General features: G+C 47.6%; 1 protein-coding gene across 1 annotated transcript in view; it reads left to right on the top strand.

Moving 5' to 3' along the window:
* map2k1 (mitogen-activated protein kinase kinase 1) overlaps positions 1–18948 on the top strand; it is a 79565-nt gene that overhangs the window by 10089 nt on the left and 50528 nt on the right. The window contains exon 2 of the mRNA XM_082968220.1: positions 16418–16628. Coding sequence (XP_082824346.1) covers positions 16418–16628 — 211 coding nt within the window. The remainder of the gene's footprint in view (positions 1–16417; positions 16629–18948) is intronic.

Below are 18948 nucleotides of genomic sequence, written 5' to 3'. Positions count from 1 at the left end.
CATATCCAAGCTTCACATGCGTAGGTATTTTCTCTTTAGCAGAAAACAACAGGACCGACAGACTTTCTTCTTTTCCTCCAGTCACCCAGCGGGTCAGACGCCGGGGCACCAACCAAACCAGGTATTCAACCTAAACATCTGTCGTCCCCCCTGAGATGACTCCTTTGACTGGTGTCTTCCCGAAGTTCAAAACACAAAACTTCTATTGTTCGGATTCTTTTTTCGAAGCTCACTGCAATCTTTCCTCTGTTCTTAAGAAATACAATGAATCAAAGTTAGACCACTTCTCGTTCACTCTGACTGACGCCACTTTTTTCCAAGTACATACTTCACAGTTTTCGAAACACCTCAAAACGGGTTTCCCCACATATGCATCTTTACTCAACAAACACATCCCAACAAGAAGCGTTTCATTATCATTCTTAAACGTATCCTCCACTCCAATTTGAGATCATTTCCTTTTTGTTCCAGTTTTCGCTACTACTGTTGTCCATTCAGACCATTCCTCTTCACCAACTTTGTTCGACGCGCTGCTTGATTGGATCTCTGTATCTACTTCCGCCATATTTCTCCCCCTGAGTTTGGCGCCGAATCAACAAGAAGATGAAACTCACGTCGCCCCTACAGTTGACCAATCACGGACGAAGGGGCGTAGACTTCGACTCCATATGCTGTTTGCGTTAAGATTTCCCTTCACTGAAATTAAGGGACCTAGACCGTTATTCCTCATCCACCAAACTTTACAGTTGGCACTATGCATTGGGGCAGGTAGCGTTCTACTGACATCCGCCAAATCCAGAATCGGACTGCCAGATGGTGAAGCATGATTCATCACTCCAGAGAAGGCGTTTCCACTGCTCCAGAGTCCAACGGCGGTGAGCTTTACACCACTTCAACCGACACTTGGCATTGCTCATGGTGATTATTAAGCTTGTGTGCCCATTTCATGAAACCCATTTCGTGAAACTCCCCAAACGAACAGTACTTGTGCCGACGGGGTCGGCTCTAGCAGGGCAGAAATTCGACGAAATGACTTGTTGGAAAGGTGGCATCCTATGACATTGCCACGTTGAAAAGTCACTTAGCTCTTCAGTTAGGACATTCTACTGCCAATTGTTTGTCTATGTCTACGAATCCACTAATTTTAAAGGGGTGTCCACATACTTTTGACCATGTAGTATTGTATTATCATATTGTGTATCATCTCGAATACATTACATTTATATACTATGTGCACCATCAACTGTACTCAGTAGCTTTTAGACTAGGCAGTGAGAGGCTGGCTGTGCTGTTGGAGCTGTGATGTGTGATTCTCATAGAAAGGCTATAAATGTGGACGTGCCAAATGGCACCCTATTCGCTTCGTAGGTCACTCCGAAGTGGACAGAGTGCCATTTGAGATGCACATGCGATGTTGTCTTGTAGAACAGTCCACTGACTGGATGTCCTTGGGCTTTGTGGATGGAATACAGAAGGCCTGAATCACGTTGCCCGCTTCAAGTTCCTCATCACTTTAGTGTGTGGGCTGCGGTGTTCCAGCTATTGTTGTCTCTCCCACGCCTCTCCTTGTCGAGTGTTACTTCGCTCCACTCCTCCCTTCTCCTCCGCTCCTCTCCCCCTCCCGTGTCCTCGTCCCCTCTCTTCTCCTTTCCTCTCCTCCCATCTCCTCTCGTCCTCTCTCCTACCCTCCCCTCTTCTATCCTCTGCCCTTCACCTCCCCTCCCGTCTCCTTTCTCCTCTCGTCCTCTCGTCCTCTCGTCCTCTCGTCCTCTCCCCTACCATACCCTCTCCTTTCCCCTTCTTCTCCTTTCCTCTCCTCCCCTCTCTTCCTCTCTTCCCCTCCCATCTCCTCTCCTCTCCTCTCCCCCTTCTCCACTCTTCTTATCTCCCGTATTCTCCTCTCTAAATGAGAATGAGGAGCTAAGCCCTAGGCTGAACATCGTGTGTGTGTGTGTGTGTGTGTGTGTCTGTGTGTGTGTGTGTGTGTGTGTGTGTGTGTGTGTGTGTGTGTGTGTGTGTGTGTGTGTGTGTGTGTGTGTGTTCCTGCCTATCTCATTCTAGTACCTCTCCAATTAGTGAGTCGTGCTATAACTAATTAGCTGTGTCCTGGAGACATGAAAGAATATAATATTTCCATCACACTATGACTACATTTGAATTCATGCGCAGAAAAGAAGAGCAGCTTTCACACGGATGAGAAACTGATTTAGCATCTGAATGTATGAAGAGGTAAGAGGCTCTTGTTGTTGCTGCTGCTTTTAGCTGTGTGTCAGTGAGTAGAGTTGTTAGGGACACGGAACCCACAGTAGGGTCGTTTAGAACACGGAACCCACAGTAGAGTTGTTAGGGACATGGAACATGGAACCACAGTAGGGTTGTTTAGAACATGGAACCACAGTAGGGTCGTTTAGAACATGGAACCACAGTAGGGTCGTTTAGAACATGGAACCACAGTAGGGTCGTTTAGAACATGGAACCACAGTAGGGTTGTTAGAACATGGAACCCACAGTAGGGTCGTTTAGAACATGGAACCACAGTAGGGTTGTTAGAACATGGAACCACAGTAGGGTCGTTTAGAACATGGAACCACAGTAGGGTCGTTTAGAACATGGAACCACAGTAGGGTCGTTTAGAACATGGAACCCACAGTAGGGTTGTTACAACATGGAACATGGAACTACAGTAGGGTTGTTACAACATGGAACATGGAACCACAGTAGGGTTGTTAGAACATGGAACCCACAGTAGGGTTGTTAGAACATGGAACCACAGTAGGGTTGTTAGAACATGGAACCACAGTAGGGTTGTTAGAACATGGAACCACAGTAGGGTTGTTAGAACATGGAACCACAGTAGGGTTGTTAGAACATGGAACCACAGTAGGGTTGTTAGAACACGGAACCCCCAGTAGGGTTGTTAGAACACGGAACATGGAACCCACAGTAGGGTTGTTTGGAACACGGAACCACAGTAGGGTTGTTTAGAACACGGAACCCCAGTAGGGTTGTTAGAACACGGAACCCCAGTAGGGTTGTTAGAACACGGAACCACAGTAGGGTTGATGGAACATGGAACCACAGTAGGGTTGTTTAGAACATGGAACCACAGTAGGGTTGTTTAGAACATGGAACCACAGTAGGGTCGTTTAGAACACGGAACCCACAGTAGGGTCGTTTAGAACACGGAACCCACAGTAGGGTCGTTTAGAACACGGAACCCACAGTAGAGTTGTTAGGGACATGGAACATGGAACCACAGTAGGGTTGTTAGAACATGGAACCCACAGTAGGGTCGTTTAGAACATGGAACCACAGTAGGGTCGTTTAGAACATGGAACCCACAGTAGGGTTGTTAGAACATGGAACCACAGTAGGGTTGTTTAGAACATGGAACCCACAGTAGGGTCGTTTAGAACATGGAACCACAGTAGGGTCGTTTAGAACATGGAACCCACAGTAGGGTTGTTACAACATGGAACATGGAACCACAGTAGGGTTGTTACAACATGGAACATGGAACCACTGTAGGGTTGTTACAACATGGAACATGGAACCACAGTAGGGTTGTTAGAACATGGAACCCACAGTAGGGTTGTTTAGAACATGGAACCACAGTAGGGTTGTTAGAACATGGAACCACAGTAGGGTTGTTAGAACATGGAACCACAGTAGGGTTGTTAGAACATGGAACCACAGTAGGGTTGTTAGAACACGGAACCCCAGTAGGGTTGTTAGAACACGGAACATGGAACCCACAGTAGGGTTGTTTGGAACATGGAACCACAGTAGGGTTGTTTAGAACACGGAACCCCAGTAGGGTTGTTAGAACACGGAACCCCAGTAGGGTTGTTAGAACACGGAACCACAGTAGGGTTGATGGAACATGGAACCACAGTAGGGTTGTTTAGAACACGGAACCCCAGTAGGGTTGTTAGAACACGGAACCCCAGTAGGGTTGTTAGAACACGGAACCACAGTAGGGTTGATGGAACATGGAACCACAGTAGGGTTGTTTAGAACACGGAACCACAGTAGGGTTGTTTAGAACATGGAACCACAGTAGGGTTGAATAAAACCAGATCGTGACGCCAAATTGTCATAGAAATTCTACACAGCGACCCTCTTTATTAACGATAAATTGGAGAGTTCAAAGTCAAACTTAGATGCATAAAGTAGCAGGCTGAAGTGACCTCTCCCAGGAAGTCCCATTAGTTATCTTATATCCTGCTTACACAGACAAGCTACATAGAAAGACGAAAGATGAACATTTTCACACATGAACATTTCCTTCACAAGACCTAACGAGTCTGACTACTGACCTGAAGAGTCTGACTACAGACCTGGTCTGACTACAGACCTGAAGAGTCTGACTACAGACCTGAAGTCTGACTACAGACCTGAAGAGTCTGACTACAGACCTAACGAGTCTGACTACTGACCTGAAGAGTCTGACTACTGACCTGAAGAGTCTGACTACAGACCTGGTCTGACTACAGACCTAACGAGTCTGACTACAGACCTGACGAGTCTGACTACAGACCTGAAGAGTCTGACTACAGAGATATTACAATTTGTTTTCTAATTCTACTCCTGTGGATCTGACCTAGCTGTTACACTGCTGTCTAGAAGGTAACTGGTAACCTAGCTGTTACACTGCTGTCTAGAAGGTAACTGGTAACCTAGCTGTTACACTGCTGTCTAGAAGGTAACTGGTAACCTAGCTGTTACACTGCTGTCTAGAAGGTAACTGGTAACCTAGCTGTTACACTGCTGTCTAGAAGGTAACTGGTAACCTAGCTGTTACACTGCTGTCTAGAAGGTAACTGGTGACCTAGCTGTTACACTGCTGTCTAGAAGGTAACTGGTAACCTAGCTGTTACACTGCTGTCTAGAAGGTAACTGGTAACCTAGCTGTTACACTGCTGTCTAGAAGGTAACTGGTAACCTAGCTGTTACACTGCTGTCTAACTGTATCTGGTAACCTAGCTGTTACACTGCTGTCTAGCTGTAACTGGTAACCTAGCTGTTACACTGCTGTCTAGAAGGTAACTGGTAACCTAGCTGTTACACTGCTGTCTAGAAGGTAACTGGTAACCTAGCTGTTACACTGCTGTCTAGAAGGTAACTGGTAACCTAGCTGTTACACTGCTGTCTAGAAGGTAACTGGTAACCTAGCTGTTACACTGCTGTCTAGAAGGTAACTGGTAACCTAGCTGTTACACTGCTGTCTAGAAGGTAACTGGTAACCTAGCTGTTACACTGCTGTCTAGAAGGTAACTGGTAACCTAGCTGTTACACTGCTGTCTAACTGTATCTGGTAACCTAGCTGTTACACTGCTGTCTAGAAGGTATCTGGTAACCTAGCTGTTACACTGCTGTCTAGCTGTAACTGGTAACCTAGCTGTTACACTGCTGTCTAGAAGGTAACTGGTAACCTAGCTGTTACACTGCTGTCTAGAAGGTAACTGGTAACCTAGCTGTTACACTGCTGTCTAACTGTATCTGGTAACCTAGCTGTTACACTGCTGTCTAGCTGTAACTGGTAACCTAGCTGTTACACTGCTGTCTAGAAGGTATCTGGTAACCTAGCTGTTACACTGCTGTCCTGGCTAGGTGGTGATATGTTTTACATATGAGGAGAAGAGTTCTGTAGAGGTGGAAGGAGAATAGCAGGTCAGTTGCATGTGTAAACTGTAGAGATAATTTGTACCTAATTAAGGTTCCTGAAATACCACAGAGATACAGATATAATATATTTAATAATCTGGGTGGTTCGAGCGCTGAATGCTGATTGGCTGACAGCCGTGGTATATCCTACCGTTTACCAAGGGTATGATAAAACATGTATCGTCACTGCTCTGATTACGTTGGTAACCGGGATTAATAATAGCAATAATGCACCTCGTTGTGGAATATGGCCAATATACTACGGCTAAGGGCTGTATCCAGGCACTCCGCGTTGTGTCGTGCATAAGAACAGCCCGCCGCCCGCACGAGTCGGTCCCTCTCCTCGTGCGGGCGGCGTTCGGCGGTCGACGTCACCGGCTTTCTAGCCGCCGCCGATCCATTTTCCATTTGTTTTGTCTTTGTCTTATTCACGCCTGGTTTCACTCACCCAATGACCTGTTTATTATTTTCCCCATGTTGTGTTTTGTGAGTGATTTGTTTGTTTGTTGTAATTTGGTCCGTCTTTGTGTGCTCGTGATTTACTTTGTATATTTGTATTTTTTTTTTGTAAAGTACTTTGATGACGCAATATCTGCTGTCTTGCGCCTGACTGTTTACACCAGCTACACACAGGGCCATTACACTCGGGCCATATTGCTTAATTGTAATATTAGTGTTCTAATTCCTGTGTGGTCTGACTCGCTCTCTCAGGTAGCCTATCGATTTAAGAGCGTTGAGCCAGTAAACCCGAAAAAAGTCGCTGGTTTGCAACCAGCAGTTCTTCCCGGGAAGTTAGCCGACGACGTGGATTGAAGCAGTCCCCCCTCCCCCCACACACCTCTCTGATTCAGAGGGTTAGACATTGTGCATTCCGTTCAGCAAATGACTACATATCCCTGTGACACTGGGGTGTGGAGGGTACTAAAACAGGACAAGGGGGATTTTGGTTAAGGTGAAGAAGAGGGAAGGACTAGAATGAGAATAGGGGGAGAATACTGTTGGAGGAGGAGAATACTGTTGGAGGAGGAGAATACTGTTGGAGGAGGAGAATACTGTTGGAGGAGGAGAATACTGTTGGAGGAGGAGAATACTGTTGGAGGAGGAGAATACTGTTGGAGGAGGAGAATACTGTTGGAGGAGGAGGAGGAGAGGAGAATACTGTTGGAGGAGGAGAATACTGTTGGAGGAGGAGAATACTGTTGGAGGAGGAGGAGGAGAATACTGTTGGAGGAGGAGAATACTGTTGGAGGAGGAGGAGGAGAGGAGAATACTGTTGGAGGAGGAGGAGGAGAATACTGTTGGAGGAGGAGAATACTGTTGGAGGAGGAGAATACTGTTGGAGGAGGAGGAGGAGAATACTGTTGGAGGAGGAGAATACTGTTGGAGGAGGAGGAGGAGAGGAGAATACTGTTGGAGGAGGAGGAGGAGAATACTGTTGGAGGAGGAGAATACTGTTGGAGGAGGAGGAGAGGAGAATACTGTTGGAGGAGGAGGAGGAGAATACTGTTGGAGGAGGAGAATACTGTTGGAGGAGGAGAATACTGTTGGAGGAGGAGGAGAATACTGTTGGAGGAGGAGGAGGAGAGGAGAATACTGTTGGAGGAGGAGAATACTGTTGGAGGAGGAGAGGAGAATACTGTTGGAGGAGGAGAATACTGTTGGAGGAGGAGGAGGAGAGGAGAATACTGTTGGAGGAGGAGGAGAGGAGAATACTGTTGGAGGAGGAGGAGAGGAGAATACTGTTGGAGGAGGAAGAGAATACTGTTGGAGGAGGAGGAGGAGGAGAATACTGTTGGAGGAGGAGGAGGAGAATACTGTTGGAGGAGGAGGAGAGGAGAATACTGTTGGAGGAGGAGGAGGGGAGAATACTGTTGGAGGAGGAGAGGAGAATACTGTTGGAGGAGGAGGAGGAGGAGAATACTGTTGGAGGAGGAGGAGGAGAGGAGAATACTGTTGGAGGAGGAGGAGGAGAATACTGTTGGAGGAGGAGGAAGAGAATACTGTTGGAGGAGGAGGAGAGGAGAATACTGTTGGAGGAGGAGGAGAGGAGAATACTGTTGGAGGAGGAGGAGAGGAGAATACTGTTGGAGGAGGAGGAGAGGAGAATACTGTTGGAGGAGGAGGAGAGGAGAATACTGTTGGAGGAGGAGGAGAGGAGAATACTGTTGGAGGAGGAGGAGGAGAATACTGTTGGAGGAGGAGGAGAGGAGAATACTGTTGGAGGAGGAGGAGAGGAGAATACTGTTGGAGGAGGAGGAGAGGAGAATACTGTTGGAGGAGGAGGAGGAGAGGAGAATACTGTTGGAGGAGGAGGAGAGGAGAATACTGTTGGAGGAGGAGGAGGAGAATACTGTTGGAGGAGGAGGAGAGGAGAATACTGTTGGAGGAGGAGGAGAGGAGAATACTGTTGGAGGAGGAGGAGAGGAGAATACTGTTGGAGGAGGAGGAGGAGAGGAGAATACTGTTGGAGGAGGAGGGGGAGGAGGAGAGGAGAATACTGTTGGAGGAGGAGGAGGAGGAGAATACTGTTGAAGGAGGAGGAGGAGGAGAATACTGTTGGAGGAGGAGGGGGAGGAGGAGAGGAGAATACTGTTGGAGGAGGAGGGGGAGGAGGAGAGGAGAATACTGTTGGAGGAGGAGGAGGAGGAGAATACTGTTGGAGGAGGAGGGGGAGGAGGAGAGGAGAATACTGTTGGAGGAGGAGGAGGAGGAGAATACTGTTGGAGGAGGAGGAGGAGGAGAATACTGTTGGAGGAGGAGCCTAGCTGGAGATCAGTCTGAGTTCATCCGCAAATAAAGAGAATAGGACATTCATCTCCATGACAACAGCAGGGCTATAGAAGGCCCAAGGAGAGACAGAGAGAGAGAGAGAGAGTGCTTTCTACGGCATCGCTAATAATATAACATTTGAAATGTCTATATTCTTTTAAAACTTAGGGGATTCGGCTGTTTAAAAGCACACAGCCATGCAATCTCCAGAGACTAACATTGACAGTAGAAAGGCTTTACTGGTCTGGGGGCTGTTTTTCATGGTTCTGGCTAAGCCCCTTTTAGTTCCAGTGAAGGGAAATCTTAACGCTACAGCATACAATGACATTCTAGACGATTCTGTGCTTCCAACTTTGTAGCAACAGTTTTGGGGGAAGGCCCTTTCCTGTTTCAGCATGACAATGCCCCTGGGCACAAAGCGAGGTTCCGTACAGAAATGGTTTGTCGAGATCGGTGTGGAAGAACTTGACTGGCCTGTACAGAGCCCTGACCTCAACCCCATCGAACACCGAATTGGAACGCCGACTGCGAGCCAGGGTCTAAATCACCCAACATCAGTTCCCGACCTCACTAATGCTCTTGTGGCTGAATGGAAGCAAGTCCCCCTGCAGCAATGTTCCAACATCTAGTGGAGGCTGTTATAACAGAAAAGGGGGGGGGGACCAACTCCATATTAATGCCTATGACATTGGAATGAGATGTTCGATGAGCAGGTGTCCATGCTGTTGGTCCTGTAGTGTAGTTAGCTAGCGTAGTGTCGTGTTTGTTTCCCAGTAAAGACCTTTGAATGTATTGGAATTGAGATAGAGCTACTACTGTACATAGCTAATCAGTGATCTCTTCACCAGAAATTAGGATATTGTTAGATCTAGGGAAAGTCTGACTCTCTCTGTGTTATGTTAGTCTGGTCCACCAGCCAGCTCTCTCTCTCTCTCTCTCTCTCTCTCTCTCTCTCTCTCTCTCTCTCTCTCTCTCTGTCTCTCTCTGTCTCTCTCTGTCTCTCTCTGTCTCTCTCTCTCTCTCTCTCTCTTTCTCTGTGTTATGTTAGTCTGGTCCACCAGCCAGCTCTCTCTCTCTCTCTCTCTCTCTCTGTCTCTCTCTGTCTCTCTCTGTCTCTCTCTGTCTCTCTCTCTCTCTCTCTCTCTTTCTCTGTGTTATGTTAGTCTGGTCCACCAGCCAGCTCTCTCTCTCTCTCTCTCTCTCTCTCTCTCTCTCTCTCTCTCTCTCTTTCTGTCTCTCTCTCTCTCTCTGTCTCTCTCTGTCTCTGTCTCTGCCTGTCTCTCTCTGTCTCTCTCTCTCTCTCTCTCTTTCTCTGTGTTATGTTAGTCTAGTCCGCCGGCTCTCTCTCTCTCTCTGTCTGTCTCTCTGTTTGTCTCTCTCTCTGTCTCTCTGTCTCTCTCTGCATGCTGGGAGTGTTTTGGTGCATGCTGGGAATTGTGTGAGTGTTGTGTAGAGTTAGATATCCTGGTGCAATTTTTTTTTCTTCTTCTTCCTAGTCATGATTAAAGGTTATCATAATTTTTTATTTAGTTGTTGTGGTATAATTAAGTATATTGTTTTCGGCGGGGACGCCGTCCCTGTCACTTGGGCACGGCTTTAGGTGTGTTACTGAAGCTACTGTCACAGCGGAGGAGTTTCTGGTCGCCGTGGGAGAGAAGGTAAGGATATGAGAATGTTGCTTATGCGTCACGGATGAATAAAGCGGTGGTGGTTTTTCTTTAAAAAAAAAAGAGAAGAAGAGCGCCCTTGTTGATCGTATGGTTGAGCACGGCGTACTTCTTAAAGAAGAGAAGAAGAGCGTCTTGTTGATCGTATGGTTGAGCACGGTGTACTTCTTAAAGAAGAGAAGAAGAGCGTCTTGTTGATCGTATGGTTGAGCACGGTGTACTTCTTAAAGAAGAGAAGAAGAGCGTCTTGTTGATCGTATGGTTGAGCACGGTGTACTTCTTAAAGAAGAGAAGAAGAGCGTCTTGTTGATCGTATGGTTGAGCACGGTGTACTTCTTAAAGAAGAGAAGAAGAGCGTCTTGTTGATCGTATGGTTGAGCACGGTGTACTTCTTAAAGAAGAGAAGAAGAGCGTCTTGTTGATCGTATGGTTGAGCACGGCGTACTTCTTAAAGAAGAGAAGAAGAGCGTCTTGTTGATCGTATGGTTGAGCACGGTGTACTTCTTAAAGAAGAGAAGAAGAGCGTCTTGTAGATCGTATGGTTGAGCACGGCGTACTTCTTAAAGGAATGTTTATTCAAGTTACCCCGCATTTTTCTCCGTCAACAAGGCTAAACGATTTCAAATGTACCGCCGTTTATTCCCAATGAGCTAGCTATTGGAGCGCGAGTTATTGAGGTTTGGGAAGTTCACAAGTTCAATTAAGATTGTCCCGTTGGGTTGCAAACACCCGGGTTCTGAAACAGGTCATGTCCTGAGAGGTGGTCCTGAGAGGTGGTCCTGAGAGTTGGTCCTGAGAGGTGGTCGTGAGAGTTGGTCCTGAGAGGTGGTCCTGAGAGGTGGGCCTGAGAGGTGGTCGTGAGAGTTGGTCCTGAGAGGTGGTCCTGAGAGGTGGTCCTGAGAGGTGGGCCTGAGAGGTGGTCCTGAGAGGTGGTCCTGAGAGGTGGTCCTGAGATGGTCCTGAGAGGTGGTCCTGAGAGGTGGTCCTGAGAGGTGGTCCTGAGAGGTGGGCTTCGTAAAGCCTGGGCCCACTGATGTAGGGAGAGGTGGTCCGACAGCGGTAGAGCAGCCACAAGCACCTGTTTGTGTAGGGTTGGAAGGTTAGACAGGTATCTGATCTCTACTGTAGTAGGGTTGGAAGGTTAGACAGGTATCTGATCTCTACTGTAGTAGGGTTGGAAGGTTAGACAGGTATCTGATCTCTACTGTGGTAGGGTTGGAAGGTTAGACAGGTATCTGATCTCTACTGTAGTAGGGTTGGAAGGTTAGACAGGTTGTATGTATCTGATCACTACTGTAGTAGGGTTTGAAGGTTAGACAGGTATCTGATCTCTACTGTAGTAGGGTTGGAAGGTTAGACAGGTATCTGATCTCTACTGTAGTAGGGTTGGAAGGTTAGACAGGTATCTGATCTCTACTGTAGTAGGGTTGGAAGGTTAGACAGGTATCTGATCTCTACTGTAGTAGGGTTGGAAGGTTAGACAGGTGGTATGTATCTGATCTCTACTGTAGTAGGGTTGGAAGGTTAGACAGGTATCTGATCTCTACTGTAGTAGGGTTGGAAGGTTAGACAGGTGGTATGTATCTGATCTCTACTGTAGTAGGGTTGGAAGGTTAGACAGGTATCTGATCTCTACTGTAGTAGGGTTGGAAGGTTAGACAGGTATCTGATCTCTACTGTAGTAGGGTTGGAAGGTTAGACAGGTATCTGATCTCTACTGTAGTAGGGTTGGAAGGTTAGACAGGTATCTGATCTCTACTGTAGTAGGGTTGGAAGGTTAGACAGGTATCTGATCTCTACTGTAGTAGGGTTGGAAGGTTAGACAGGTATCTGATCTCTACTGTGGTAGGGTTGGAAGGTTAGACAGGTATCTGATCTCTACTGTAGTAGGGTTGGAAGGTTAGACAGGTATCTGATCTCTACTGTAGTAGGGTTGGAAGGTTAGACAGGTGGTATGTATCTGATCACTACTGTAGTAGGGTTGGAAGGTTAGACAGGTATCTGATCTCTACTGTAGTAGGGTTGGAAGGTTAGACAGGTGGTATGTATCTGATCTCTACTGTAGTAGGGTTGGAAGGTTAGACAGGTATCTGATCTCTACTGTAGTAGGGTTGGAAGGTTAGACAGGTGGTATGTATCTGATCTCTACTGTAGTAGGGTTGGAAGGTTAGACAGGTATCTGATCTCTACTGTAGTAGGGTTGGAAGGTTAGACAGGTGGTATGTATCTGATCACTACTGTAGTAGGGTTGGAAGGTTAGACAGGTATCTGATCTCTACTGTAGTAGGGTTGGAAGGTTAGACAGGTATCTGATCTCTACTGTAGTAGGGTTGGAAGGTTAGACAGGTATCTGATCTCTGCTGTAGTAGGGTTGGAAGGTTAGACAGGTATCTGATCTCTACTGTAGTAGGGTTGGAAGGTTAGACAGGTGGTATGTATCTGATCACTACTGTAGTAGGGTTGGAAGGTTAGACAGGTATCTGATCTCTACTGTAGTAGGGTTGGAAGGTTAGACAGGTGGTATGTATCTGATCTCTACTGTAGTAGGGTTGGAAGGTTAGACAGGTATCTGATCTCTACTGTAGTAGGGTTGGAAGGTTAGACAGGTATCTGATCACTACTGTAGTAGGGTTGGAAGGTTAGACAGGTATCTGATGTCTACTGTAGTAGGGTTGTAAGGTTAGACAGGTATCTGATCTCTACTGTAGTAGGGTTGGAAGGTTAGACAGGTATCTGATCTCTACTGTAGTAGGGTTGGAAGGTTAGACAGGTGGTATGTATCTGATCTCTACTGTAGTAGGGTTGGAAGGTTAGACAGGTATCTGATCTCTACTGTAGTAGGGTTGTAAGGTTAGACAGGTATCTGATCTCTACTGTAGTAGGGTTGGAAGGTTAGACAGGTATCTGATCTCTACTGTAGTAGGGTTGGAAGGTTAGACAGGTATCTGATCTCTGCTGTAGTAGGGTTGGAAGGTTAGACAGGTATCTGATCTCTACTGTAGTAGGGTTGGAAGGTTAGACAGGTGGTATGTATCTGATCTCTACTGTAGTAGGGTTGGAAGGTTAGACAGGTATCTGATCTCTACTGTAGTAGGGTTGGAAGGTTAGACAGCTATCTGATCTCTACTGTAGTAGGGTTGGAAGGTTAGACAGGTATCTGATCTCTACTGTAGTAGGGTTGGAAGGTTAGACAGGTGGTATGTATCTGATCACTACTGTAGTAGGGTTGGAAGGTTAGACAGGTATCTGATCTCTACTGTAGTAGGGTTGGAAGGTTAGACAGGTGGTATGTATCTGATCTCTACTGTAGTAGGGTTGGAAGGTTAGACAGGTATCTGATCACTACTGTAGTAGGGTTGGAAGGTTAGACAGGTATCTGATCTCTACTGTAGTAGGGTTGGAAGGTTAGACAGGTATCTGATCTCTACTGTAGTAGGGTTGGAAGGTTAGACAGGTATCTGATCTCTACTGTAGTAGGGTTGGAAGGTTAGACAGGTGGTATGTAAATGGGTGCTACCCCAGCTGTCTGATAGGGGAAGGGTACTGGTAGGGAATAATCTTGCTGTCTCTACCCTGTGGTACAGACTAATGATTTTACAGCCACCGGGGGCTGGGAGCCGGAAGGTGATCAGCTCAATCAATCTGATACAAGAGTTTCAGAGGACCCTTTGTCAATTTCTTCTGGTCTGGACAACACTGGATTAAAGCTGCAGGCCTTGTACCTGCCGCTGCACGAGGATGGGCAAAGCCTGTTGGACATTTCTTCTAGGATCATGGCTTTCCGTGCTTCAAGCAGCCCAGAGGCTGTTGTACAGAGACGGTTCTAGCTGGGTCGATACAGCCGACACAGTGATGAGGAGAGCGGGCTGTTTGAGCTTAGACAAACACCTTTTTCCTCTTAAAGCTGGAGCGGGGGGGGGGGTGATTTGTCTGGCCTGACTACGTTTTATGAGTCTGTTATGCAAGGCTTGGAGAGTTCTTGTCAAGTCCCGTAAGGCCGGCACGCCACCAGGCTTTTTGAAGAGCCTCATTTTTTTTTTTTTTTTTTACAACACTGCCTATTGAAAAGAGGACAGCTGACCTACAATGGAGGATAATACATGAAGCCATAGCCACCAATATGCATCTGGTTCTGTCCATTCTGTGCTGAGTCTGACACTCTGGAACACCTGGTTCTGTCCATTCTGTGCTGAGTCTGACACTCTGGAACATCTGGTTCTGTCCATTCTGTGCTGAGTCTGACACTCTGGAACATCTGGTTCTGTCCATTCTGTGCTGAGTCTGACACTCTGGAACATCTGGTTCTGTCCATTCTGTGCTGAGTCTGACACTCTGGAACATCTGGTTCTGTCCATTCTGTGCTGAGTCTGACACTCTGGAACATCTGGTTCTGTCCATTCTGTGCTGAGTCTGACACTCTGGAACATCTGGTTTTACAGTGTCCCAGGTTGGTCGTGATGATCACTGGTTGGTTTTCAGGTTTTCTCTTCCCAAACAGTTTCTATTTGGGCTAAAGTACAGGTTATTCGGGGACAGCCTTATTACAAACTGGTTAACAATAATGATCTGTTTATGAGTATATGGGGTATTCAGAGTCTGTTGTGTTTAGTTAGTGTGGAGGAGGATTTGGTGTTGTGTTTTTAATAAGATGTGTAACTATGGTTTTGTATGAGTTTTTATTGTGTTGTGGGTTCCCAGACCCAATAAAGATTATTTAAAACTCAAACTCTCTCTCTCTCTCTCTCTCTCTCTCTCTCTCCCCCTCCTTCGCTCCTTAAATTTCAATTTAAGGGCTTTATTGACATGGGAAACGTTGCCAAAGCCAGTGAAATAGATAATAAACAAAAGTGAAATAAACAATAAAATTAACAGTAAACATTACACTCACAGAAGTTCCAAAAGAATAGAGACATTACAAATGTCATATTATGTCTGTATACAGTGTTGTAACGATGTACAAATAGTTAAAGTATAAAAGGGAAAATAAATAAGCATAAATATGGGTTGTATTTACAATGGTGTTTGTTCTTCACTGGTTGCCCCTTTTCTTGTGGCAACAGGTCACACATCTTGCTGCTGTGATGGCACACTGTGGTATTTCACCCAGTAGATATGGGAGTTTTTGAATTCTTTGTGGATCTGTGTAATCTGAGGGAAATATGTGTCTCTAATATGGTCATACATTTGGCAGGAGGTTAGGAAGTGCAGCTCAGTTTCCACCTCATTTTGTGGGCAGTGTTGCACACAGCCTGTCTTCTCTTGAGAGCCAGGTCTGCCTACAGCGGCCTTTCTCAATAGCAAGGCTATGCTCACTGAGTCTGTACATAGTCAAAGCTTTCCTTCAGTTTGGGTCAGTCACAGTGGTCAGGTATTCTGCCACTGTGTACTCTCTGTTTAGGGCCAAATAGCATTCTAGTTTGCTGTGTTTTTTTGTTAATTCTTTCCAATGTGTCAAGTAATTATCTTTTTGGTTTCTCATGATTTGGTTGGGTCTAATTGTGTTGCTGTCCTGTTCTTTCTCCCCCTACCTCTCTCTCTCTCCCTGTCTCTCTCTTTGTCTCTCTCTCTCTTTGTCTCTCTCTCTCTCCTCTCTCTCTCTTCTCCTGTCTCTCTTTGTCTCTATCTCTCTGTCTCTCTCTCTCTGTCTCTCTCCTCCTCTCTCTGTCTCGCTCCTCCTACCTCTCTCTCCTCCTTTCTCTTTCCTTCTCCTCTCTCTCTCCTCCTCTCTCTCTCTTTCCTTCTCCTCTCTCTCTCCTCCTCTCTCTCTGTCTCTCTCTGTCTCTCTCTCCTCTCTCTCTCTCTCTCTCTCTCTCTCTCTCCTCCTCTCTCCCTGTCTCTCTCTCCTCTTCTCTCTGTCTCGCTCCTCCTACCTCTCTCTCCTCCTCTCTCTTTCCTTCTCCTCTCTCTCTCCTCCTCTCTCTCTGTCTCTCTCTCCTCCTCTCTCTTTGTCTCTCTCTCCTCCTCTCTCTCTCTTTCCTTCTCCTCTCTCTCTCCTCCTCTCTCTCTGTCTCTCTCTGTCTCTCTCTGTCTCTCTCTCCTCTCTCTCTCTCTCTCTCCTCCTCTCTCCCTGTCTCTCTCTCCTCCTCTCTCTGTCTCGCTCCTCCTACCTCTCTGTCCTCCTCTCTCTTTCCTTCTCCTCCTCTCTCTCCTCCTCCTCCTTCTCTCTCTCTCTCTCTCTCTCTCCTCCTCTCTCCGTCTCTCTCTCCTCTTCTCTCTGTCTCGCTCCTCCTACCTCTCTCTCCTCCTTTCTCTTTCCTTCTCCTCCTCTCTCCTCCTCCTCCTCCTCCTCCTCCTCCTCTCTCCCCCCCAAACAGGACTAACCTCGAGGCCCTTCAGAAGAAGCTAGAGGAGTTAGAGCTTGATGAACAGCAGCGTAAACGCCTGGAAGCCTTTCTCACCCAGAAACAGAAAGTTGGAGAGCTGAAAGATGATGACATGGAGAAGATCTGTGAGCTGGGAGCCGGGAACGGAGGGGTGGTCTTCAAGGTGTCACACAAACCCTCAGGGCTCATCATGGCCAGGAAGGTGAACTAGAATTTGTAGTTTTTAAATCATAGCTTTGATGAAGGCATTCTACCTCCTTACTACCATCTTGATTGAAACAATAATACAAGGTGTTCATTAGACTGTTTTTCCATTTTTCTCATCAGTTTCGTGGTATCCGATTGGTAGTTACAGTCTTGTCCCATCGCTGCAACTCCCGTACGGGACTGCTTCTTGACACAATGCCCCGCTTAACCCGGAAGCCAGCCGCACCAATATGTCGGAGGAAACACCGGCAACGACCGTGTCAGCGTGCACTGCACCCGGCCCGCCACAGGAGTCGCTAGTGCGCGATGGGACAAGGACATCCCTGCCAGCCAAACCCCAAACGCTGGGCCAATTGTGTGCCGCCTCATGGGTCTCCCAGTCACGGCCGGCTGAGACAGAGCCTGGACTAGAACCAGGATCTGTAGTGGCACAGCACTGCGATACAGTGTCTTAGACCACTGAGACAGAGCCTGGACTAGAACCAGGATCTGTAGTGGAACAGCACTGCGATACAGTGTCTTAGACCACTGAGACAGAGCCTGGACTAGAACCCAGGATCTGTAGTAACACAGCTAGCACTGCACCACCCGGGACCACTGCACCACTCGGGACCACTGCTCCACTCGGGACCACTGCTCCACTCGGGACCACTGCACCACTCGGGACCACTGCACCACTCGGGACCACTGCACCACTCGGGACCACTGCACCACTCGGGACCACTGCACCACTCGGGACCACTGCTCCACCCGGGACCACTGCACCACTCGGGACCACTGCACCACCCGGGACCACTGCACCACCCGGGACCACTGCACCACTCGGGACCACTGCACCACTCGGGACCACTGCACCACTCGGGACCACTGCACCACCCGGGACCACTGCACCACCCGGGACCACTGCACCACTCGGGACCACTGCACCACTCGGGACCACTGCACCACCCGGGACCACTGCACCACTCGGGAATACTGCACCACTCGGGACCACTGCACCACTCGGGACCACTGCACCACCCGGGACCACTGCACCACCCGGGACCACTGCACCACCCGGGACCACTGCACCACCCGGGACCACTGCTCCACCCGGGACCACTGCACCACCCGGGACCACTGCACCACTCGGGACCACTGCACCACTCGGGACCACTGCACCACTCGGGACCACTGCTCCACCCGGGACCACTGCACCACTCGGGACCACTGCTCCACCCGGGACCACTGCACCACTCGGGACCACTGCACCACTCGGGACCACTGCTCCACCCGGGACCACTGCACCACTCGGGACCACTGCACCACTCGGGACCACTGCACCACGTGCCAATGTTTTCCTTCTTTTCCTCCTGTCTTCTCCAATATCCCACTCTGCCATTGATTTGGAATGTCATCATCTCTGTTTTTAGAAGCAGAGGTCACATATAATATATCTTCCTACAATCTGGGAACAGAGAAGCCTTTTCCTCTTCCCCAGACTGCTAGAGATACATATCAACATAACAGAGAGAGACGGCTGGTGGACCAGACTAACATAACAGAGAGAGATGGCTGGTGGACCAGACTAACATAACAGAGAGAGATGGCTGGTGGACCAGACTAACATAACAGAGAGAGAGAGAGAGAGAGAGAGAGAGAGAGAGAGATGGCGGACCAGACTAACGAGAGAGAGAGAGAGAGAGAGAGAGAGAGAGCTGGCTGGTGGACCAGACTGCGAGAGAGAATATTTGTTCTCTTAAATCTAATATATGCACTGAGCTTGTCTGATGCTTTAAGCGCTCTCTTTCATAAAATAATCAAGACACACAAATGACTAGAGGGAGTCCAACTAGCAATTGATTTGATTGTGCCGGGCCGGGCTCAGACTTTCTGTGTTAAAAATAATGACAACGAGTGACTGTGGCGAGCACCTCTCTCTCTCCTCTCTCCTCCCTGCTGCAGCGACCACCACAGAACATCAACAGCAATTACCACGCCATTTCTGACTGACAAGTTATATTACAGAAATCCCTTGTTTTGGGGGGAAAAAACATTTCCTAGACCTTTGCTCTCTTTACATGACATGTATGCGACCAATAGGGCCTAACCTATAGCCTATCGTAATCACATCAAAGATCATTAAGGACAACAACCAGCCGAGCCACTGCCTGTTCACACCGCTATCATCCAGAAGGCGAGGTCAGTACAGGTGCATCAAAGCTGGGGACCGAGAGACTGAAGAACAGCTTTTATCTTTAACCTTTATTTAACTAGGCAAGTCAGTTAAGAACAAATTCTTATTTACAATGACAGCCTACCGGGGAACAGTGGGG

The sequence above is a fragment of the Salmo salar genome, chromosome 23, assembly GCF_965601325.2.
Source record: "Salmo salar chromosome 23, fSalSal1, whole genome shotgun sequence".
NCBI classification, from domain to species: domain Eukaryota; kingdom Metazoa; phylum Chordata; class Actinopteri; order Salmoniformes; family Salmonidae; genus Salmo; species Salmo salar.
This window is presented reverse-complemented; position numbering and strand designations above follow the sequence as displayed.